This window comes from Camelus bactrianus, chromosome 7 (assembly GCF_048773025.1).
Source record: "Camelus bactrianus isolate YW-2024 breed Bactrian camel chromosome 7, ASM4877302v1, whole genome shotgun sequence".
Classification (NCBI taxonomy): Eukaryota; Metazoa; Chordata; class Mammalia; order Artiodactyla; family Camelidae; genus Camelus; species Camelus bactrianus.
In genome coordinates this window covers 41,770,239-41,795,850 of record NC_133545.1, presented here as the reverse complement: position 1 = coordinate 41,795,850, position 25,612 = coordinate 41,770,239, and the positions used below count along the sequence as shown (strand labels likewise).

At 40.8% G+C, this 25,612-nt stretch overlaps 1 protein-coding gene and 1 long non-coding RNA gene across 15 annotated transcripts in view; one reads left to right on the top strand and one right to left on the bottom strand.

The window, feature by feature from the left end:
- The window catches only part of LOC105082015 (uncharacterized), a 37,946-nt gene extending 36,272 nt beyond the window's left edge, over positions 1-1,674 (top strand). For all 9 annotated transcript variants that reach the window (XR_012508135.1, XR_012508137.1, XR_012508141.1 and 6 more), the window contains one exon: positions 333-1,674. This is a non-coding gene — a long non-coding RNA (uncharacterized LOC105082015). The remainder of the gene's footprint in view (positions 1-332) is intronic.
- Positions 1,675-2,044: 370 nt separating this feature from the next.
- CPVL (carboxypeptidase vitellogenic like) overlaps positions 2,045-25,612 on the bottom strand; it is a 105,917-nt gene continuing 82,349 nt past the window's right edge. For all 6 annotated transcript variants that reach the window (XM_074367304.1, XM_010971447.3, XM_045508142.2 and 3 more), the window contains one exon: positions 2,045-2,298. In XM_074367304.1, the coding sequence (XP_074223405.1) occupies positions 2,194-2,298 (105 nt within the window). In that variant the 3' untranslated portion in view covers positions 2,045-2,193. The remainder of the gene's footprint in view (positions 2,299-25,612) is intronic.

Below are 25,612 nucleotides of genomic sequence, written 5' to 3'. Positions count from 1 at the left end.
TACCAAGCTGTGATTTTGCGTTGATCCCTACGCCAAGTGTCCCACAAAACAGTCCATTCTCTTTGTTCGCTGTAGGTATTTTCTATAATGTCTCCCTAAACACTAAATTGGCGAATTCTGAACCACTGCTCCTAGGGAAGTCCAGGATTTGGTTCCTACTGGCCTCTGGTCATGACATTTTTGTCAGCCAATCCATACATAACCTTGTTTTACGTGTGCTAAAGAAAACTTATATAACATACATTGTTGCTTCAGTGATACTGAACTCATAGCTAACAGCATATAACTCACGCCTGAATGAAGCTTACCTAACATACATCTTTTCTCCGTAGGGCACATCACAGCCTTCCTGTGCTCAAGAACACTAGACGGCACTTCAGTACTACACTTGGGAGCCCTTTTGAAACAGCAAAATCACCAACAAGAAGCACAGAGATGCAAAAGATGTGGCACTAAATAGCCTGCCAGAAGGACCCTTGCTTACAGTAGGAGAGCTGAAACAAGAAGGCAGTGTTGCCTCTTTTGACCTCAGCTGAGAATGGGCCCATTGGGTGACTCAAATTTTTCGCCACTCCAAGCATGTTTGTGAATGACCACAAAAGAGAGCAAGTACTGATTTGGGGCTTACAAATCAATTGTATTTAATCAGCAGGTGGTGCAAATAGGGAATCCACAAATAATGAAGCTTGACTATATCATCTCATGGTTCCCTGGGGAAGTAGTCACTACAACAGTGACACAGGAGCTGGAAGGAACCTCAGAAGTCTCTCCTGTCGTTGGGACTCTGGGAGGCTAGTGCAGTGAGGCGACTTACTCCAAAAACATCCACTGCATGTGTGACGCACCTGGGACTAAATCTCAGCCACAGTTAGTGCCCTTTCCACTACACAGTATTGGGACCAAATGCAACTAATTTAACTTGCAGGTGGGGCTATGTGCCAAACTTTTTGCACACTTCCCCCAGTTTATTCTCTGCAATAATTAAAATTTGCTTTTGATCAGAACATTTGATTTGAGGTCTTAAAGGATATGGCACAATGAATAATATGTATTAAAAAAAGAAAAAAGGAGGATCTCAACCCTGAATGAAATCAGGCACAAAATGAGACATTAAGAGAACTCAATAAAATATCTGCAGAGAGAACAGGCTTTGGACTTTAAATTTAGTTCCCCAGTGAGCCAGTTCAGGGATGGGTAATATGAGGGGGAAATGATGCGGGAAAAGCCAAATGTCTCGTAGAATTTCAGAGATATGAGTGCATGATGCATGAATAAGAAAGATGTGCTGAGATGTGATATTTTAGTGGGAAAATTACTAATGTATGCATATTCATAAATGTATATATTTTGATGCAAGATGATCTCAAATTTTTTTTGCTATTCCAACAATTTTGCAAATTTAGGTTATTCTTTATTTGGCTAAAAGAAGTACAGAATTTAAAACCCAAATTAAGAATTGCTTATAATTAATGTGGCCTGCAGGCTGTTTGATAAATGTGTACACTTCAAATGAACCGACAAACTAAAAAAATAAATAAAAACGACAAAGAAAGAAAAGGCAAAGATTCAGTATGTTCTCTGAATGACATCTGCTTATCAATTGGTACTTCATTTCTTTTATGTATAAGATTTCCACTTCAAAGAATTCCAAGCTACCTTTCTTGCTAAGACTTCCTACATGCTAAAGTCTCTTCCCCACCACTATGCTAACATCACCCATTCCTTTGCAATGATAATTCAGATGTTCTTATCCAATATTTAGCAAACACCTTCAGATGCATGGTATGATAAGCTCTTCTGTTATTTACAGAACGAGATGTAGTTACAGCTGTATTCATTTATTACACTTTTCACATCATATTTGAAGGAATTTAAAATTCCTGTTCAAAGCCCCAACATCCCATTCATGTATCCAATTCTATCTCAACTGGTGTCACAATCCATCCTTTCCATCCTTTAAGTTAAAAGGTAATTCTTACTCATGCACAGCACTTCGTAAAGTTAATATTGTAGTGGACCAGCTCTCCCCCCAAACAGAAACTCATTTGTTTCAAGGATAATTTTTATTGCTGAGAAATATTTTGCAGATTTAAAAAGACAATTTTCTTATTTATGTGACATTGTCTTTTCTGAAAATTTTCTTTTCAAAGATTAAAATCCCTGAAGTTCTCTTTTAGGAAAGGAGATTATGCATCAGTAAGGATCCCATCCTCTTTCAAAAACGAACCGATTAATCATGTCAAAAGATCTCAAAGGCTGGTCATAGGGTAAAATGTGTCCTCCACCTCGAACAATTACCTGAAAGAAGGAAAAAAGAAAAATCAAAACTTGGAGAATTGGATATTCCAAATAAATGGAAATTTTTAATTCGGATTAAAGTATTCTTAAAGATTACATGAAATAAAGAACATAGTCTCTCAATCTATATCTTTGGATATACTGATTGAACTAGCACCTTAAGGTAAGATGGTTTTAAAATTATGTAGTTATTTAATTTCACACAAAGTTGTATTCATCTTTCACGTGTATAAAACTGGAAAAGTCTTCCTTGTCTTTTTCCTCTAGGGAGGGAGAAGACAGCTCCTTTAGGCTGTGCGGTGATTCTTACCTGGTTAAAGCCCTGAGAAGGTGAGACCCACCCAGGCCAGCTCTGCCTGCAACTGGGTAGAGGAACCCACCTAATTCCACCCTTCAGTCAGCAGATCCACTTGGCCCTCACACTAAGCTATGCCTTCCATCTTAGCCTTTACCACTAATTAAAGAGATATTTTGACACTCCAAAAAATTAAAACAACAACAAAAAAGAAATCCTTGACACCTGAAATTTTAAAAGGTCATTTTTTTTTTGAGCAAAGAGGTAGAAAATTCTATCTTTCCCAACATTTTATTATGAAACATTTTCAAACACACAGCACATATGAAAGAATTTCACATAAGCACCATTTAGATATTCTCATTAACACTCACTTTACTTGTTTTCTTACAAATGGATCTCACTATCCATCTATTAATCCATTTATCTTTTTGACACATTTCAAAGTAAAATGGGGATTATCAGCACACTTCCTCCCCAATTTTAAGTAAAATTGACATCTGGTGGACTTCACTAGTCTTAAGTGTAAACTCACCAAAGTTTGGATAATAACGGACCCCTGTGTCACCCCTCAGGTGTACAAAGCATCCTTGAAACATCTGTAGTTGAGGTGAGTTCAGACCCACCCAGGGGTCGACAAGGGGCTACCCAGCAAAGGGAAGTGATCTCTGCACTTGGAAAGCCTCTGGTTTCAGCAAAAGTCCCAAGGAGAGGACAAGGGCAGGCCTTCATGATTCAAGAAGGAAAATAACTGACACTGAGTGTTGAGAGGCTCTTGCAGGAGAGACCCCTGTGGCCTGAGAGGTCCTGCTGCACGTGTGGAGGATGGACAGGAGTTGGTAGTGGGTGGAACGAGTGGACACACGCAGTAAAGGAATCACAGTCAGTGACTTCCAGCTGCTGAATCACAGTCAGCAATTAAAGACCACGCTGATGAGACCCTTTATAAGAGGCTGGCCTTGTGTTACCTGCTTCATTCTGAAGGGAACTGAAGCACAAAGGAAAAACAAATATATTTGCATAGTGCATTGATTATATACCGTCTTCCAGCCTGGCTGCACATAAATGGATCAACATTATTGGATGAATTTTACTTACCGAATTCTAGTACTTACATAATAATCCCTTACTTTGAGGGGAACTTTACAGCTTAGTCACGGAACGTTTCACCCGCCTCTCAACAGCCCTCTGAGGCAGGTAAGGGATGTGAGATTGGACCTCCCCTCATACACCACTGGAAACATCTGCCTCATGCTACCCCTCTGCCCCCATCAGCCATCATCTAGGCCTTGTGCAATGAGAGTGGAGTCCATTTACCATCTGTGTTCAAGCTTGCATCTGGGAACCCATGTCCCACTTTTTGTCACAGACTGAAAGTAAACATATCTGTGACAAGAGCCCCTGCATGTGACTGGACGAATAAACTTTTGCCACTATCTCAGGCTAGAATTCTCTTCCTGTAGCTTCCCATCCAATTCCCCAGGCTTAGCAGGAATCTGATGAGTGATTTCTGTGCGACTTCAGCTCAGCTGAGAACACAACGCAGTCATGTTAATGACAAAACCCAGCTGCTTCAGCTGGAAATGAGTTCAGCAGCAATCATCCAGGACAGTAATAAACTGACTACCCAAGAGCTAAAGGTTATCCTGTCTCTAGGACCAGAGCTGCCGCTAATGGAGGGACAGCATAGTGCTTGATGGCCTGTGCTCGGGAGTCAAAGTACAGGAGCAAGACTGTGTGACCTTGGGCAAGTCACTTAGCCTCTCTGGGTTTCAGTTTCCTTAACTGCACAATAGAGTACGAAATATTACTTCCTGGGATAGTTGTGAGTTATGTGAGGACTTAATGGAATAACATCCATGGAACACTTAGCACAGCACTTGGCCTAGGATGGGACTCAAGAAATATTAGCCTTGTCATTATTCTTCCAATAATTATTCCTGTTCAAAATCCAGGATCAAAATGCTTGTATCAATCTACTAACCTGGAACATTGTGTCCCCACATTAGCATCAAAAATCTAGGTTTAAGTGAGTTGTTTAAAACAGTGGTTCTCAAACTCGAAACATCCATAAAAACACCGGAGCTTGTTAAAGCAGACTAGCCCTTAGACCTTCCAATTCTGAAGGTCTGGAGCAGGGTCTAAGAATTTGCATTTCTAGCAATTCCAAGGTAATGCTGATGCTGTTGGTATCAAGATGACTCTTTGAGAACCACCGTTTAGAAGAACTTTATATTTTGTGACAAACCAGGCAATTCTCTATTTACATCAAGGGAGGATATAACAAGAAATCTGTTTAACATTTACTCATAACCTCACCTTAATAAATATCTTCCTGATCATCCGTTCTAACACACACACACACACACACAAACTCACACTCACCTTCTATGTCCTTGATAATCAAGTGGTGAAGAAGAGATGACAGGGCTTGAGTGTCATAATTCCTATTCTCAGTGACCTAACTGACCCCGGTCTAGTTCTGAGGTGCCATATGTAAGGACCAAATGACACCCTAAATGGTATCATTAAGGTTGGAACGAAAAGCTCACATAGGAACAAAGTCTTTTTCACGTGCAAATTCTCAAAGTATGTTCTCTAGCAGTTTCCCATACAGTATTTTACCAGTGTTAACCTCAAAAATAAATTTACGAGTGCCGAAAAATAAGCCACTCTGTTGTTTACAGCCAAGCCACTCAACACTCACAAATCAAGGACACAAACCATTCCAGAGTTTTTAGAGGTGTGTAACAAAATGTGATGGGGTCGTGATTCCATATTTAAATGTGACAAGATTAATCTCAAGGCTCCCTGGATAGAATGATCTCATCGCCAGAAAGAATATATATTTTGGGTACTTCCACACTAGACTTGAAACCCCTCAACTCATGTATCCTAGATGTTCTGAGGTTCACAACTGTGTCATGAATTTAAAAGCATTATACAAAACACTTTAAAGCTTTGTTGTACTCTATTTTTTAGAAAACAATATAATTCTCCTTGGAACTAGAAACATGGACCTGGCAATGAAGCTTTCCCAGTTGTGCCTTTTGAGATGACAAAATATAGAGGGAAATTCACAATGGGTGTGTGACACAGATGTGTCCGGGGAGACTTCATGGGGGTTTTGGAGGAACAGATCGCTGCACAGACATTGGTGGCTGGGACTGCGGGGAGGGATGCACTAAGTCAGAGGAAACTGGGTTCAAAAGCAGTGGGGCATGAAACTGCACAGCCTTCTGAAAGGGGTTCCCATTACGAAGCATTAGACAGAAAGCAGAATGGACAGTGGAACAGGTAAGCCCCATCTGACGTGCTGCTGGGATGCATGGACTTTCCCTATAGGATTTGTGTCAGTGTGTGTGTGTTAAAATACACGTAACATAAAATTACCATTCTAACCTTTTCACAGTGAACAATGCAGTAGCATTCAATACATTCACAAAGTTGTGCAACCATCACTCCTGTCTAGTTGTAGAATGTTTTCATCACCCCAAAGGGAACCCTTACCCATTAACAATCACTCTCCATTCCTCTCTCCCTGCCAGTCCCTAGCAATCACTAATCTGCTTTCTGTCTCTACGGGCTTGCCTATTCTGGATATATCCTCGAGGGTTTTAAGCAGGGTAGTGATATGCTCAGATTCATATTATAGAAAGATGACTTAATATGTAAAGAGGAGGCTGATTTAGAAGGAAATGATACTGAGGCAAGGAGACAAATGAGGATACTAGCCGTTCAGGTGAGAGAGGATGTAGGCTCATAGGACAGATAGTGAGAAGGGGACGGGAAGGAGAAGAGGGATGTTGGGGTGGAAACAATAAAATTAATGACTAATCAGACGTAAAGGTGAGTAACTCCCCCCCCCCCCAATAAACAAACATCTTCCCCATTTCAGGCTTCTGACAAGTGCAGCTTTGCAAGAAGTGATGTTATTAACCAAGAAAGACGAGGCACACGGCAGAAGCAGTTTGGGAGGCAGGTGATACAGAACAGATTTATAGTCCTTGTTTTCTCCTACAGAAAGATGCAGACACTCAAGACAAACTTGTTTGTTACAGTTTCCAATTTACATTAAGGTTCTTTTATTATGTTTATTCCATTCCACATTTACAAACTCTTAGCTTTCAGACACTAAGCATGAGTAGAAATAAAATAAATATGCCCTCAAATAAAAAGTATACTAAAAAGAAAAAGTACTTGGGAATGAGAATAAAAAAATCAACAAAAGCTTGTTAGCAGCCACCTCCTAAAACAGAGTGAGGCAAGTCACCTCCAAAAAAAAACAAAACAAAACAAAACAAAGCCAAGATCAAGGCTCAGAGTGGCTCCCACAACACTCAGGGAAAACTCTTTGAGATTTACCACGGTAAGTTCTAGTGCAGTAAATGATTACTGGATAGGAGGGAAAGGTGCTTTAGCTGACCTAAATGTGGCTACCATAGTGGTATCATTTCCAGAGCAGTCAGTACAGGGCTCTGATGCTACCTTATGTTCCCAAGGGGATTCTGAGACACACCATCTTAGTTAATCAGTTGCAGCAATATCATAATTTAGGATTTCCACTTTTGATTATGACACAATGATAGCATTCGTCAAACCAGTCCCACCCTATTAAGAACAATGATAAGCTGAGTTAAAAAGAAAAGATGGCTGCTTAAAAGTATCAGAAAGCAACCGGGACTTGAGAGGCCAAAATCATGGAGAAAAGAGAATCACAGAGAAGGGAGCCTAACATTTTGTGCTGCATTTCTCTTTGGGAAATTCACCAGTTTCTAAGCTTCTCTGGCCAAAAAGCCAAGACAAGAGTGACAGATAAAAGGATGAAAGCTAAGCAGAACTTAGGGTTAAGGAAACAGGCTCAGAGAGGTTAAGTTACTTGCCCAAGATCACACAGCTTGCTGTGCCTCGCATCATGCTCCTGCACTCTGACTACTGAGCAGAGGCCATAAAGCACTGTACTGTCCCCACAACAGTATTTGCTAAAACCAAAGACAGAGAAATCTTAAAAATTGTCAGAGGAAAAGGAACAGGGCTTTCAATACCTTCAAGAAGCAAGAAAGCTGACTAATTGAAGGAAGAAATGGAAGCTTTAGAAGACAGTAAAATACTATCTTTAAGGTCTGGAAGGAAAATAAATGCAAAACAAGCTAGAGTTCTTACAGAAAAGACCTCATAAAATATGTTCAAGGAAACCAAACTGAGAAGAGTTGTTGCCAGCTGACCTGCACTAAAAGAAAGACTAAAGGTTTTTCTTCAGACAGAAGGAAAATGATCCCTAATGGAAACATGAAAATATAGAGGAGAATGAAAGCAATGGAGAATTTACATATGTGGGCAAAATAAATGAATATCAATAATAATATATGTCCTGTGGAGTTTTTTTTTAATCATGTAGAAGTTTAAAAAAAGAAAAGTCAACAGTTGCACAAAAGGTGGCATAAATCAAGGCAAAGTATTGTAAGGTACTTGTACATCTGGAAAAATGATGAACGTACTATTTTCAAAGCCAATTTTCTTAATTCAAGATGCTTGTTGTAAATTCTGGGTAAACACTAAAAGAACAGATAATAAAGTACTGTATTATGAACAAGCTGATGGTGATTTTTTAAAAAGGCATTATGACCCCCCAAAGAATAGACAGGATAAAAGGATGAGAGTGAATGGCAGAGAGATATCTGTGTGACATGAAATACAGACTTCTGACAATCAGGGAACTTTTCAGTTAGAAGAAATCTTGTGGTCAAATAACACACTCCTTCTTTTTAGAGAGGTACAAAATGAATGCTTGAGAGGCGAAAACCCTTCAATCAGATCTCTCAGCCTCCTCTCACAAAATCAGTGAGCTGTTTCAATGTGCTATGAAGGTGTGTAATTTTAAAAAAAGAAAAAGTCATGGACGTTTTCTGTACATCAACTCCGAGGACCTCTACGTTAATTTCAACAAGGTTGGAATGGATGACTTCGGTTAGAGCCTTCTGTTTCCTTGGTCACTATGATTAATGGAAATCTAAAAGCACAGTACAGTATAGCAGGAAGTGACTGGGCATGGTGGCTAAGGGCATGGACTCAGGATTCAGCAGATCTGAATTTGAGCCTAACTCCGTGACTTTTGCCTCTATTTTCCCATCTGTAAAATGGAGGTAAGAATTAGGGTGACCTGTTGTCCCAGTTTGCCCAGGACTGAGGAGTTTCTGGGAACATAGAATTTTTTAGTGCTAACACTGAAGAAGTGCCAGGCAATCTAGGGTGGTTAGTCACTCTAAGAATATTTAACTTTCTGTGAGAATTCAGAGATAATGCATATAAAATGTTACATGGCACTTGGTCCACAAATGTGTATTAAGTTTTCACCATGTACCATATAAGCAAATAATAAGCACTCAACCAAAGGGCATCATGCTATTGTTAACTGAATTTTTATGGTCAAAGGTGTATTTTTCCCTTTAAGAGAAGAAGTTACTAATAACCATAAACTTCATTACTATACTTTTTCAGAAAGATAGGTCATAATATATTCCTTACGAGAGGAAATATTTCTCTTCTAGGCTTCTTCTATTTCCATGCTATGAATCCTTCCTTTCCATGGGAAAGAAGATCCTAATTATAGTAAGAAAGCAACTTAAATAAGAGATCAAATCTCTGTCGATGTGCTTAACTGTCTAAAGTGAACTGTATCCCTTAAGCCTGCCAAAACCATGCTCCATCCCATTCTTTCCCTCCACCCTCTTCCACCACATGCAATGCCAAATAGCCTCTTCTCCCCACACAGAAATGTCAAGCAAGCAAGACCTTACTTGTCTTAGCAGAATGGCAAAAAGCTGTTCTGTCTTTTTCCCTTTTAAGAACCCACTTTACAGCACAGGATTTGATGCAATTAAAAAGTAATTGGAACTTTACTCCCTCCATGTCCAGTTGTTCTATTCGACATCCACAAGAGGATAAAAAGCACAAGCTGGTTCATTAATTACCCTTACTCAATATCTAGCTTTATGATCTATATTTGTAGTTTTCTTTTGGAAGAGAGAAAGAGTGGGGGAGGAGAGGGCAGAGGTTACAGCAGCAAATGCTCCCTGCCAGGAGTGTTGTGAGGACTTAGATCCTGACTCACTGTCTTCTGGGTAACATGGAAACAGGAGCCAGCCAACTTGCCAATATTTTGCTTCCTGCAGACAGCAATGCAGGCTGGCTCTCGCAGCGGTGTGCTGGACCTCTTTCGCACTGGCTCAAGAGATCAGACTATGCACATTGCTGCCCCATTCTACACTCAGTGGCTATGTCATGTTGGTAGCCTGGAATCAGCCATGGGGGCAGTATTTACACCATGGAAATCGGCACACACTGCAGATTAGTGGCTCCCCTTCCCCACAAGTCAGTTTATCTTCAGACCACCAGTTCTTCAACATTTTGGCTTTCCTGGGGAAACATGAAATGTTAGGGCATTCTTCCTCTTTCCCAAAATAAATCAAAGAAACATCCATCCAAATAGGTAAATTTTAAGGCCCGAATCTTCTCTGAAATCTTAGCTCAGGATATCATAAGGGCTAGGTTTCAAATATTTGCAGGAAGACAAGAAAGTCTGTGCCCACTTCCATTCCTCCCTGTCTTCGCTGATTCTAGTATAACTGTCAGTAATATTTTCAAGACACCACCAAGTTGTCAGATCCTTCTGTTTCTATCAGAGCCCCCAAGACACTCCAAAGGTGGTCTGTGTAGGACCACTCCTGACTAGAGAAGGTATCGAGATTCAATTGTGCTCCTGACCCACACACAGCCTAAAGGGACCTCAGATGAGCAGATGTCCCCGGGTTCCGGGCATGTAGGATACAAAACATGCCAAACGGGGCAACACTTTCATGATGCCATTTGTTGAAATAAAACAAGGCACACAGTCTTTACTACTAAACCAAAGACAGTGCAAGGCAAAAACAGTGCCCTTAGCCAAGTTGACAAGGTGGCACGTTGCAACACAACTTTATTTTGTTTCTTCACGCTGCCCATTTCTCTGCCCTACTCCACCCTCCACCTTGTTTGTTTTGTGGCTCCAGTTTAACATTCCCACAAGCAATTTTTTGAATTTGGTTACACTTCAAATTAAAACAACAAGAAGTTGCTGTTTAAAAAGCAAACCCCAATTCCTTTTTTATTCCTCAAATATCATTAATTTTTAAAATCTCTGTGTGTGGATAATACTTTAAATGTTAGTCTTCTTAGCACTTACTCACTTCCCATAATGAAATGGTTCTCTGTTAAATTTCAATGGATTATTAAAAACCACTCAACAGCTAAGAGAAAATTATGCATCATTGCCTCACTGTTATACCTCAGCAAATAGATCTGCTATCTAATTTATATTTAAAAGAATACAATAAATTAGCTCCTCGAGTATTAACTAAGTGCATATTTGGGTAGCTTAATTTAGAAGCATTCTTTTTATGCTAATCAGTCCTCTCTAAAGAAATAGAACCACATGAACTAAGAGGACTCTTGGCAAATAATCAGAGTAAAATTGGGAGTTGCTATTGTTTATTATTTCCTTTGTTTTCAGGAAGCAAGCTGTGTGTGTGTGTGTGTGTGTGTGTGTGTGTGTGTGTGTGTGTTTTAAAGGAAAAAACCCCTCAAATATGAAGAATTCATTTATTTTTAATGGAGAGGATACTCCAGTCAGCCACTGAGATAATGAAACTTCTATAACTCCTTCCAGAAATTTGTTTCCCAGAATATTTCTCCCGTTTTTTTCTTATGTAACACAGAAAGGAAATAGTCTCCAGCTGACATAAACAATGCGTCCTTTCGTTTGATGGGAATTATTTTGAAGTATTCATTATCTCAGCATGTCTAGTCTATTTCCTAGAAGACATTCTGGTGTGCACAAATGGCGAGTGACCATAGCATTCCTTGAGAATTGTAGTATTTGAATGCACACACAAATGAGAGGGGTGTGGGCATAAGGTAGGGGCCAATTTGATTTTAATTCTAATTCTCTGAACATTTAGTGAGTCCCAGGAACTGTGCTAAGGGGTTTGCTGCAAACATAAATCATACATTACTTTCATCTTCAAGAAGCTCAGGGCAAATAGGGGAGGAAGGCAATGGAAGAATTAAATGACACCCCAGTGTGGTACCTGCAAAGGTAGAAGAACGTGGAGAGAGATGCAGAGAAGGAGGTATTCTGGGAGAAGGGCTTCCTAGAGGTGACACTGGAGCTTAGCTTTGAAAGGCAAATGAGGGTTTCCCAGGCAGAGGAGCAGGAAGGGACTTGTAAGACAAGCAGAGGGAATCTCAGGGGAATTACTGGCTGCAGAAAAGTAAGGTGTGTTTGGGGAATTATAAAGAGTTTTGTTTTTCAGGATTCTAATTGAGAAGGAGGGAGAGTGACAGTTCAGGTTGGGAAAGGAAGCAGAGGCCAGAGCAGACATCTTTACAACATCTTCACTATTCCGTGTGACAAGTCCGGACTTTATTCTTCAGGTAGCAGGGAGTTAGTGAGAGGTTTTACACAAGGAAGACACATGACCAGACTTGCATTTTGGAAAAAGCACAGAGAGAAGGGTAGATTGGAGAGAAAGGAGACTAGTTAAGACCGGCTAAGGAAGCTACTGTAAAAGGAGAAAAGGTTAAACAACGACATAAAACACATACTCAGGGTGTCCTGGAATAACGTCGTTTAAAATTTGTGCCTCTTCTTAAAACACCACAAGGCAAGAACTGTTTCATTTGAGAATTTATATGTAGGGTTGCCATTTTTTTTTAATGTCCCCAAAATGCTGTATTTTTTTTATTGGTTTGTATAAAATCAGTGTTTTTCTTTTTAAGTAATTCTTTGTAGTTTCTGTGTCAAGCACTAGGAAGTGAGTAAAATCAGGCTAGAGAGGATACTATAAAGCAGATGTGAGACATGCTAGCCAAAGAACTGGGTGAACAGTATTTGCCAATTACTGTTCTTCTTAATTTTCTGGGAAGACTCACAGCAAAGTGACTGGCTAAAAAACTTCACTTCCTTGTTTCATTGGAAAAAAGATGGAAGTAACAAGCCCTGTGTTAGGAAAAGGTTCAGCTTCCTCACCCTATGGTCAAGGGCTTGTCTGCAAATCCAGACATAAGTTGAAATGTCTGTTTTATTAGTTGTTTCCTATCCTGAGCCACTGTTGGTAAGCTGAAGTGAAAACTTTTTTTTTTTTTTAAGCTGGATATTCTGGTAGCCAACTTCAGCACAGCACACCCGGAAAGAAAAATCCATCTATACAACCAAAGCAGCACCAAGATTTGGACATGACACGTACACTTTACCCTTTCACTACGTGTGGATGCTACAGTCTTTCCATTCGATGGTAGCCAGAGAAGACAGGAAAGACAGCAAGAGAAAAAGAAGACAGCCCATGAATACAAGGACTTAACAAACCCAGGTGGAAGGTGCCTAAAGACAAGTCCAAGAGTTGGTGAGATTGTGGAATAACCAGAACTCTTGTACATTACTGGCAAGAATACAATCAATTTGGACAATTGTCTAGCATTATCTAAGGAAGCTGAAGATGCTCAAACTCTGTGAACTCATCCATTTCAACTCTAGGCATTTTTCTGAGAGAAACCCGTGCACACAGGCACGGGGAGATATGTGCATGATTGTTCACAGCAGCAATATTTGTAGCAGCAAAAAAAATGGAAACAACCCAAGTGTCCATCAGCAGTCGAATAGACAGATGATATAATCTTATGTGGAAGACTATGCAGCAGTGAAAAAGAACGCAGCACAATTGAACATATCGACATGGATGAATAGCAAAGGTGTATTATTGCAAAATACATACATAATAATTCCTTTTATATAAAATTAAACATGAAAAGTAAAATATCATTTATGGAGATGTATATCTGCAGTAAAACTATTACTTTTTTTTTTAAAGGAAAAGGATGATAGAAACAAAATCCAGGGCAGTGGTTTACCCCCAGGGCCAATGAGGGAAGGGGATGGGATTGGGAGGGTAGGCTGCCTGTAATGCTGCATTTCTTAAATGCCTGGTAAGCACAAGGGTATTTATTCATTTATCAGTGTTTGTTTTATCTTACACACGTATCATACATATTTGTGGCTATTACTCTTTTTTTAGTTAAAAATGAAAAGAAAAGAAAAGCCACCTATTGATGCTGCCAAACTCACAAAAATGAATCTTTTAGAAATTCACCATGTTCTCTGTTGTCCTTTTCCTTCTGCCCAACACAGAGATGATGAGACACAGCATATGTCTAAAAACAGTAAGTGGGGAGGATATGGAGAAGCAATTGAACAGAAACAAAGGCAAAAGTGGGAAGTTCCCCTCTGGCAGGCAGCTCCAAGAGACAGAGCCGGTGCCAGAATGGAAACCTTGGGACTCCGGTTGCTGCATAAGAAAATAAATATGGGAACAAAAATAAACACCCACATCTCCATGCTGGACAGCAGAAGAGTAAGGAGTTGCCAAACATTTGGTATTTTTGTTTTGCTAGAGTATTTTTTACTCTCTAAATCTAAGCTCCTATGTTCCGCTTCTTCCCTGTTTCTATATAGTATAAGTTCAGTACAAAGAGAAAAAAAAAATCAGAATGAAAGCATAAAGGCTGGATCCCTGTTGATTTATTGTCAACAGGGATGTTTCAGATTACTGTTAACCTACAAGGGACTCAGTGCCTTAGAAACATCTCATCACTTAACTTAACGACTTTTATTTACTATTGTCAGAGTGCCATGCAGCAGAATGGGAACACTTCCCCAGGCTCCTCTGCTTCCCACCAAGACAGTCTCCTTGTTATGGTGAAGTTGAAACTGATGCAACTGCCCCAGTTCCAGGCCCATCTGATGATTAATACTTAGCCTGTTCCATCATCTGAGCCTTAGACATAATATCTCTTAAGGACTCTATTAGCTGGGGCTGGGGGGTGCTTCTTGCCCTGTGAAAACAGATTCATGCTAGGAGAGCTCAATAAAGGCAACAGAAGTAAATATTTAATACTTACTAGGTGGTGGACAACGTATCAAGTAATATATAAGTGTTATCTTAATTAATCCTAATAATTAATCCTTCCCAAGGCAGGGAAGTGTTACTGTCATCTCTACTTCACAGATGAGAACCTCTCAGAGAGGTTAAGTAACTTGCCCAAGGTTGCACAGCTAGTGAGTGGTGGAGCTGGGAGCTAATCCAGGTCTAACACAGTATTCATTCTTTTAATCCCTACACTATAATGTTACTTGAGTATGGTGATAATAGAAGTACTGAGAATCACCAAGGCGATAAACAAGAAATAAAATTCAAGCTCATAACTTCTCAATCTGAGGTCACCAAAGGTGGTCTGGGGTTTGGGTTGGGGAGGGGCTATAGATTATTTTCAACAATTCAGATAGTCTAATGCATGGGTTCTTTGTCTTTTTTGTACCGTGGACTGTTTGGCGCAGCCTATAGACACCTCTCAGAATAGTGTTTTTAAATACATGATTCACTTATATATGTGTGTGTATACATATTATACACACACACACATACATATATATATACACACATAGATTACAAATGAAGCCATTATGTTGAAATGATCAAAATGCTAAAACATCAAGTTGTGATACAGCAACATACGTATTTCTATAAGAAGACATTCAAGAAGAGCAGCCAGTGGGTCTGATAATTACTGTAACTTAAAGTGGTGATGGTTGTAAGTGTTGTTTTAAGCTATTTGCAACAGTGCCTGTATTTGATATGAACATATCTCTACTTTCTATGGTGACAAAGTCAAAGGCACTGCTTATACTGCTGTGGTTTGTTGTCTACATTCATAATGGAAGGAAATGCTAAATTTCTTAATTCATAATGGAAGGAAATGATGTTTCAGTTAGAGGTTATTGAAAATAAAGATGCATTTTTTTTCCCTTCTAAGTTCATTGACCCCTTTAATCTTAACCACAAACTGTTCCCCAGGCTAGGAATCTGTATTAAGTAATCTAATGATCACCTAATAGAAGTGCTAAGTTTACTCCCAATAAGACTTCAGTCTAAATCACTGCATTTTTATTTTTTGCTTTGGTGTGGAACTAATTATATCAATCCATGATACTACCTGATCAATAATTAATATCCAAAAACAAATTCACTGTGACTGGCGGACATCCTTGCTGAGAACTCTCTGGATGACGTTTACAGGAGACCCTGCTTGATCTAGTTGTATCTTTGTTGGAAAGTAACAAAGACACACTACTCTCTGAGGACTGTACACGAAAACCGCATCATTTCAGCAGAGGACAGAACTCTGCTGGGAAAAGGAAGCGGATATTTTGAGTAAATAAAAGAGTTTTTCTACGAGTCTAAATTACCTATGGTCTATCAGTGTTTTGAGGAGAACAAAGACCACTTGTAAATCTACAATGCATGGCAGGGAACTGAGGTTCAAAATTTAGCTTAAGGTTTTGGCTGAGGATTTCAGAGAACCAGAGCCACACCAGTAAATCCTATTGACTAGAGGACACTTTTCTAAACTTGATGCTTCAGATCAATGGCTGGTTTGTTAAGAGTAAAACTATGTTCTCAGGTTTCTGGTTGGCCTGTAAGAAAGTAAAATAGGTCAGGACTTAGAATACCCTTTAGGCATCAGAACGGAAGTTTATCCAAACATAAGCCACACAGGATTTCTGTGAGATGGAAGCCATTTAAGTATCAACAGAGCAACAAAAGACATCACAGTTTGGGATTCCCTGGGACCAGCTGCATATTAAATTCCCTAAGAGGCTTAATTAATATTCAGGTCCTACCCCAGACCAATGGGGTCAGAATATCTGGAAATAGGCCTTGGGAATCTATATTTGCAAGGGTTGAGACACACTGGTTTAGGAAAATGTAGTGGATAATGATGGCCCCAAATTCTTGCCATTCTTGCCATTCTTGCCATCAAGGGGAATCTGGCCTTACTCTGTGCTTTGCTTTTGACCAAGAAAATGCAATGAAAATAATATTCTGGGACTTCTGAACTCTTGCATTAAAAGGTTGAGCATCTTTTGCTTCTCAGATTGGGAGACCTGCCACCATACTCTGAAGTCCAGGCCAGGAAGCTATGTGAGTAGAGGTCATGTGGGGAGACTGCTGGAGGAGAGGAGACCACCTTGAATGTCCCAGCTTTAGTCAAACTCTCAGCTGAATGCAGCTGCACATGGGACCTAAGTCTACCCCACATCAGAAGAACCACCCTGCTGAGCTCATTCCACCCACATAATTGTGAGAAATAATAAATTGTTGTGTTACGTCAGTAAGTTTTGGAGCAGTTTCTTATTCTGTAATAAATAACTGAAAAAGGGAAATATTTACTGACAATTCTTTATTCTTTTCCCTGGAATCTTCATAGGAATTGAAAAACAAGGCTGTATCCATCTTTCTAATGCAGATGGAAGACATAATTACACTGAGAGCTTAAGCGATAGCTTACATTATGCAAACAAAGGAAGACCAATATCCCATGTGGTCTTAGGCAAACCACCAGCTCCCGCTGCTGTCTCCCCTTCCCCCACCCCACCACAAACCCTGAGGGCTTGCAACTACATTATCTGGGTGGCCTTTGTGGTAGACACAGAGCTGTATCATCAGATCCACTTTCAAGGATGGACTTGTGGCCCAGCTGCGGGGAGTCTTGTAGCAGACAGCTTCCAGCTGTCAGCCGCTTCAGGGTCTGCCTCGCCTGCAGGGCACCGCCTTTCCCAAAATGATGCCCTTTCTAGGGCAGCCCATTTTGGGTGACTGAGTGAGGTGGAGGGTATAAAGGCCTGATCATTTTTGTCTGATGGAAGATGCTCTGGTGGAAACTTCTCCCTCTGGAGCTCCCTGCTAGGTTGGCCAAGGTTTGTCAGGCGTGTACCATAGTTTGATTTTCTCCTCTGCCAATTCTGCTTCCTTTCACAGGTGTTAATCCCTAATAAACATCCCGTACCCTGAACTTGGCCTCCAGTGTCTCCTGCTGGAGAACCCAACTTGTGACTGCCATGAAGCTCTCTGATGACAGCAAGTATTATTACTGAGGGCATGGGTATGGTTTGATTGCTATGTTCTGGTTTTCTGTCATAGTTTGATTCCCATAAATGGACAGAAGAACCTTCTCCAGGCTTGGAAGATAGAGACAAAGAACCCAAGAATCATCCCTCTTTGCAGAAATCAGCAAAGTTGGAAGAGAGATAAAGTTTCAGTTGAACAATTTCTATAACAAAGCCAGAACATTTTTCCAGGAATTAGCTGCATCTGGTAATCACTATCTCAAATCTGTTTAACAGTTACTATCCTCCATTAAATATTGTTGTAACTTCTCATCCCTTTTCAACTAATCCAATGCAGAAGTTACATTTATTGCTCTTTGCTGACTCAGATTTTTGTCAGTGCAACCAAGGACTTGCTGAAGACCTTTCTGGAACTGTGGGTTCCTTCAGAAATAGTCCCTAATGCTCCCTAAGCTGTTTAAAATTCTAAATGAAAAAAATGACTTAAGTCCAAGAGAGGCAGGTGGCAGCTCTCTGTCATTTCCTCTGTGGATTGTCCGTGGAAACCTTAAAATCCTAGCCTGACTTTCCCTTCCACTCAAAGGACTGTGGTTGTTCTTTCCTCCATTTTTCAAGAAACAAAACAGTTAATGTTAGTTTCAGAAAAGCACAATTAGGAAGCTGTGGTTGTTATTGCTTCTCTCTGCACACGAGGCTTCCCCTATCCTCCTCCTCTTGTAAGCACTCTGCTTCCCTTTAGAAAACAGTCTCTGTGTGGACTGGATGTGCTGCCAAATACACTGGCTGCCACCAAGACTCCACCCCCACCTCTGTCACCACCACCTCATACACTCCCCAAGGGCAGACACGTAGCCTAGGCTGGCCAATCAGGGTACGCCATCCTTCCCGTTCCACAGCCCCGACAGGGACTTAAGGCCCGGTGGTGCAGGGGAAAGTTCCGGATGTGGGCTGCCAAATCTCAGCTACTACTGTTATTTGAAGCCTTAAGCAAGTTTCCCGGGTGAAACTTCTGTTTCTTCATTTATAAATTAGTAAATACAAGCACATCATTTACAGGGGAGCTCCAAGTATTCCATCAAGCTGTGGAGAAGAAAGTATGTGGCAGCCCAGTGGCCTGACGGCTTGCAAATACTGAAGGGTCAGTAGCCATCCTCAGTGTCTCCTTAGTGGCCTTGCCGACACCTCCATAAAGAAACTGAACCAGCAACCAGCCCATAGCAAGTAAGTGGCAAAAACTGAAATTCACACAGGTTGGTCTAAGTCTATAGTACGTCTTCCTCTCATTACCCCAGACTGCCTCCCCTGGGTCACACTCTCCAAAACAGTCATGCTTTGAGGGTGGTGGGCTCCCCCTTTGGCTTCTCTGTACATAACCCCTGGCAGGAGGTCTGATCCCTGCTAGAAACTCAGGGAGAAGCCCCTGAGGAGAATGTGACAGACTGCAGGCCTGAGGACTCCACAAGCCAAATCCGGGTCAAGGTCAAAGTGTAAGTCATGGCTCAGGGCTTGTGCTGTAGGGGGCTGGGGAGCTCGCTGTGGCTGCCTGAGGAGGGCACCAGGATGACACCAGCATGCCAGGCTCTCCTTGTGGCTACTGAGCTTTTAAGTTGCTTTAGCTACAGAAGAAATACCATCTCTCCAACAGCTTGGACATTACAAAGCTAATCGCTTCTATTTCAGGAGCTCAGAATTAGGCGTCAAGAAAGTGGTGTTGGGAAGCAGGTGGAAAACTTTCTTCCAAACCAGCTCTTAACATGACTCCCCACTTACCAGGGATCCCCCTTCTCTGACCTCTCTCCACCCTGAAGTCACCCTATTGCCGCCATTTTAAACTTCCCAAAAGACATCTTTGAAAATGTGCTTAAACATCTTCCATGGTGACAAACACTGTATGTGTCCACTTACCTAAGATACTTAGAGTAGCCAAATTCACAGAGACAGAGGTACAATGGTGGTTGCTAGGGGCTAGTGAAGGGGGAATGGGGAGTTGGTGTTTAATTACAGAGTCTCAGCTTTACCAGATGAAAAGAGCTGTGGGGATGGATGGTGGTGACAGCTCCACAACATGAATACATTTAATACCACTGAACTGGATACTTAAAAATGGTTAAGACGGCAAATTGTGTTATGTATAGTTTACCACAATAAAAAAAAAAAAATTGGAGAGAAACCCTTCAATGCCCACTTCCCTGGCCAAAACTTGCTTAAATAATAGAACACTCACCCCTTTGCCCCCTACAAGGCCCCACGATCCCTTTTCAGTCTCTCTCCCAGGCTCCAGACGGTGCGCTCTGCCCCGCCCTGTATGCTCTTACTCTGAGGCTCTGCCCACCATGCTTTCTCTGCTCATTTTAGCCAATTTCAGCATCTGTTCTTTTATTAACATCAGAAGTTCCCTAATTAAGCCATAACCTTTATTGTTTTAATGTAGCTACTGGGGATTGAACCCAGGACCTTGTGCATGCTAAGCATGCAGCTCTACCACTGAGCTGTACCCACTCCCCTCCCCACAAACCTTTCTTAACATTGGATGAACCTCACCACCTACTAAGTTCTAGCACCTTTTAAAAAACCCTCATACTCTGTCTGTCTATAGGCGGTGGGCACACACGTGACTCCAGATCTAACACTAGATGTAAATACATTATTTCTCAGGCCTGCTTTAATTATGGCTGATATGTATGCAGGCTCCAGTTTTAACTGTAGTAGCTTACCGCTGCCAATCCATCATTCCAGGGGTGGGTGCCCTTGTGAAGTAGAAAACCACCGGGCTGGAAGCCAGGAGGCCTGGAATCTAATCTCAGTCAGACCTGAAATAGGTAGGAGACTTTGGGACAGTCATTTAAACTGTGGGCTTCAGTTTCTCCACCTGGAAAATGAGATCTAAAATTTGCTTCAGCTGTAAAATGCTACCTACAGGCTGGATTACCTCCATCCATCAGGTTATTATTATCAGGTTATTGCATAACCTGAACTGGTATCGATCACGAAAACATAAAATAGAAATAACAATGACTCAAAATGCAATCAGGAAAAAAGACTTGTTGGAAATCATGCAAAACGCATGATAAGAGAAGCTATGCCCAGTAAGACTGTATAGGAATGAAAACTGACCAGTGACTCAAATCTTCCTTTTAAATGCTTATATGGAAAATAATCAGTCTGAATAAAAGTGTTTTCAATGAAATAAAGATAGAAAAGAATTAAAACAGTTTCAGTGCTTTCTTCAGAAAATTTTGCTTCGTGAAGTTTTTTCCAGAAAGATGTTTTTAAAGAAATTCATCAGTGTTGGTATTATTCTGATTAAAATTTTATACTGATAAACATGGCACTGAAACATCTTTGGGGGTTGAAATGACGATTCAATGATGTAAGAACAAAATGTCCTGCATTTCAAAAGTAGTGGCAACATCAAAACAGATCATGAACAGCACCTTTAACATTTGGAGAAGGGCAAAGAAAGACCCCAAATGAGTGGCAGGGTGGCCTTGACAGTGATGGATGTGGGTTGCCACCAGCCAAGGAGAAAGAGGATTAGACCTTTGATCAACCCTGTAACACTACTAAAGTCATACACACACGTGCACACACACTGACGGCCACTGTCCTATTCTATTCTGCTTGCTAACTGAGCCCCTCTGGGTATTAATGAAAAATATAGATATTTCAGATTTTCCTCTGAAGGTACCTTAGAGGCAACTCAGTCCAAAGTTTGCATTTTACAGATGAACGAACTAAGGCTCAGAAAAGCCCCTTACTCTCAGGTGAAATAAAAAGGCAGATTCCGTGTCTTAGAGTGGTACAGGTAACAAGGCCAGGACTTACAAGGGGAAACAAACAGCACTCACTGTTCATCTGACATCTGAAGGCTGGTTGGAGCTGGCCGGTTTTCCCTGAGCATCCCTTGACAGGAATCCAGGGAGAAAACTGCTCCCCATCTCAGTACCCTGACGCTCCCCTGGGAGAGCTGTCATTTCTTTAAATGGACATTTTAGGGAACCATCAGAGACAAGTCGACTTTGGTTTCAATTTTTAAATTAAGAGCTGTAGGGTTTGGCAGAGAGCGAGGTTTCTTTTTTGGCCGATGCGTACACACGCTTCTGTTTTGTGTGTCTAATGTGAAAAAGCCAAGTCCATGGCTGAGGCCCGTTTTTTTCACTATCAGACGTCTGGCCTGACATTTGAACGGTATCCTCAATCCACAGAGAACGCCTTTAAGAACACTGGAGCTCTTTTCCCTCCTTCATGCCCCCGCCCCCGATCTCCCCACGACACCCTCATCCTACACTGAGACATTAAGGGGAAGGAGCGCTGCCAACATTGTAAAATCACCTACATAAAACGCAGCTCCCTTGCCGTGCAGTAAAACACTTCTATCACAAACATATGTGAGCCTCGCTTCTTTTGTTACCCGGGTTTTGGCAGCCGGAGGAGTGCCATTTCATCTCTCAATGTGTTTTGCATGCACAAGAGTCAGTGGGCTTCATGTGATATTTGCACAAGTTTCTGAGTGGGGGCGGCCCTTCTCCCACCTCTGTGGCACACGCTTCCCAGCAGCCCCGGTCTGGACTCCCAAGCTGGGCGTCCCATGCACGGCGCTGGGCAGGACACAGGTGTGATGGATGCCAGGCACTGGGGCATTTCACAAGGCTGGTCTGGGGGATGTAAAATAACAGGTGGCTGCGGCAGCCATCAAAGGGTCTGCAGGACGCGCTGAGTGTGCCTGGTGGGATTCTCAGCATAAAGCGGTGCTGCAGACTCAAGGGACGGAGGGGGAGGGACGTGCCCGTCGCTCCCCGGCAGCTCGGCATTCATGTCTGCCCTTAATGGCCTGAATATTAATATTCCAACTTTCCTCTAACGGTTGATTTTCTGTAAGGGACAATCAAAATATTCCCTGATCTTTACTATTTACAACTTTCCTTTTGTTATGTATAGTCTTATACATGCTCCACGGTAACAATAACAACAATAATAACAGCAAACATTTCCTATGAGTCAGGGACTGCTCTACGCTAACGCGCTAATTGAATCCCCTCAACAACCCTATGAGGATACTACAGGCCGAGTGGCTTAAACAACAGAAATTTGTCACAGTTTTGGAGTCTGGGAAGTCCAGGGTCAAAGTGCTAGCTAATTGGGTTTCTGGTGAGAGCTCTCTTCCTGGCTTGTAGTTGGCTGCCTTCTGGCTGCATCCTCACATGGCAGAGAGAAGGGGGGTTGGAGAGCTCTCTGGTGTCTCTTCTTATAAGGACACTAATGCCATAGAATCAGGGAGCTGCCCTTACAACCTCACTTAACCTTAACTACCTCCTCATATGCCCTTTCTGGAAATACAGTCACATCCTAGGTTAGGGCCTCAGCATATGAATTTGGGGAGACACAATTCAGTCCACAGCAGGTAGGTATTATTGCTATCCCCATCCCTATTTTATAGGAGATAAAGTCAGGGCTCAGAGAGGTAAAACACTTGCCCGTGGTCACATAGCTGTTCAGTAAAAGACTCAGGATGCAAGCCATGGTCTTCTCAACTCAAATGCTCATGTCTCTAACCACTCTATTATACTATCTCTACATATGTTATAGGTATAACACACACACACACACACACACACACACAAACACACATGTATATATAACCTAATACTGCACACAGTTTGATTCAGTAACAATGATCATTCCTAAACTGGGCAGCAATTAGGGTAAAAAATTCTCCCCAACAGAAAGATATCAACAAGCAAAATTTTCCTCGTGAGAGAAAAGATCTCACTTAAGGGTGTGTGTATAGAGGGTCCTGATACCAAACAAGATAGCACAAATCAACTCAGAATTTGTACTGGAAGGGATGTCAAACCAAAACAAGAGGTTGGGACTTCAAGTTCAGAGCTCAATCCACTGGATGAGGTTTAATGAAGTTCCAGAGGACAGAATACATGTTATATACATGCATTATATATATATATATATATAATGCATGTATATAACATGTATCATATATATATATACATATATATATATATATATACACACACACACACATATATATATATATATATATATGATTTATATGGGATGTAATTAGCTTTCTGGGTACAAACTCTGCCCTGACCCACAAGGTCCCATGTGATGAGGCCACAGCCAGTTGTCTGGCTTTGCCTCCCCCTTTTCCCTATTCCTCACTACCTCTCAGACCCATTGGCCCTCCTTCCCTTCCTCAGGCACATCCAGCTCGTTTCTGCCCCTTGGCACATCTAGATGTTCTCTGCAGAGAAACTCTGGCCCACGTCTGCACATGTCCTACTGTCTCACCTCTTCAGAGAGGCTTCTGGGATCCACCATCCAAAGTGGTCCTTATCCCACTACCACTCATGCTTTTTCACATCATCTAGTTTTATTTTCTGATGTTACCTTATTTGTTAATGTGTATATATGCTTGTTGTCTGCTTTTATTTCCCCCCTCCTTTGAGTAACAAATTCATTACCCTAAGTGTGCAATACTAGAAATGAAGAAAGGTTGAAAATTCATGTTCTAAATATGCATATTAGAATTTTTTTAAGAATAGTAAATCACACACAAGGAAAATAATAGCAATAAGAGAACAGGTATAAAAGTAAAAATTAACAAAATAGAGCAAGACTACAATAAGGAGCTAAAGATAAAAATTGGTTCTCTGAAGAAAATAATAGCATTTTTAAACTCTGGGCAAGAGAAGCAAAAATTGTAATATCATTACAGATTTTAAGAGACATTAAATGATAGTACAGTGATGTTATTAAAGCAACCTTATGCCAATAAATTTTAAAATTTTGATCAAAAGAAAAAATTCCTGAAAAAAAAATACAACCTATAAGAATTGACACCATAGAAAATAGAAATTTGATTAATCCCATAGCTATTACAGAAATGAAGCTGCAATTAAAAACCTTCACTCAAAGTAACCTTCAGGCCCTAACCCTTCACCAATAAATCCCCTAACACTGAAAGATACTACTTCAGACGCTGGAAAAAGAGGAGATGCTTCCCAACTCATTTTATGAGGCCAGCATAACCCTGATCCCAAACCTTGGAAAGGACAGTGTAAGAAAGAAAAATTACAGGCCAATTTTTTCTCAAGCGCATACACACAAATATTCTAAATAAAACAGTAGTAAACCAATCCCAGTAATAAACATCCCTTCCGGCACAGGATTAAGGCAAAGATTCCCACTATCACCACCTCCCTTCAACTTCATAAAAGTCTTCGTGATGTGAGGCCAGGAAAAGAAATAAGCAGTATAACTGCTAAAGAGAAAGAAATAGAACTGTAACTACTCACTGAAGACAATAATTATCATTACATATGTAGAGGATGCAAAAGAATTTACAAATCACTGAAATAAATAAATTTAGCAAGATTATTGCTCACAAAGTCACTACAAAAACTCAGTTGTATATCTATGGTACCAGCAAATAAACAATTATAAAATGGAGTTTCTAAAATCATACAATTTATGATAGCATAAAAAACTCCACCAAGTAACTAGGATTCTGTAGCAAAAGATATACAACACCTCTAGACAGAAGACTATAAAATATAATTGGGAAAAATTAAAGAAGACCTAAATAAAGGAACATGTTATTAATATATAACACGTGCATGGTTTTGAATACTCAATACTGTAAAGGTATGAACACTCCTAGAACTGATATAAAGTTTTCATGCAAAACCAAACACAATTTCAGCAGAAATTTTTGTAGAACTGACAAACTGAGTCTACAACTTACACGGAAATGCAAAAGGCCAAGAAAAACCATGACAGTCTTGAAGAAAAAGAACAACATAGTTGGAGGTTTTAGATTACCAGTTACCAAGAGTTACACTAAAGCTGTAGCAAATAGGATACTATGACATTGTCTTATGGATAGACAAACAGGCCAATGAACTAGACTAGAGAGAACAGACACAAACCCATACACGCACAGCTACCTGATTTATGACAAAGGTGACTCCGTAGAGCAGCGGGAGAAGAACGCTGTTTTC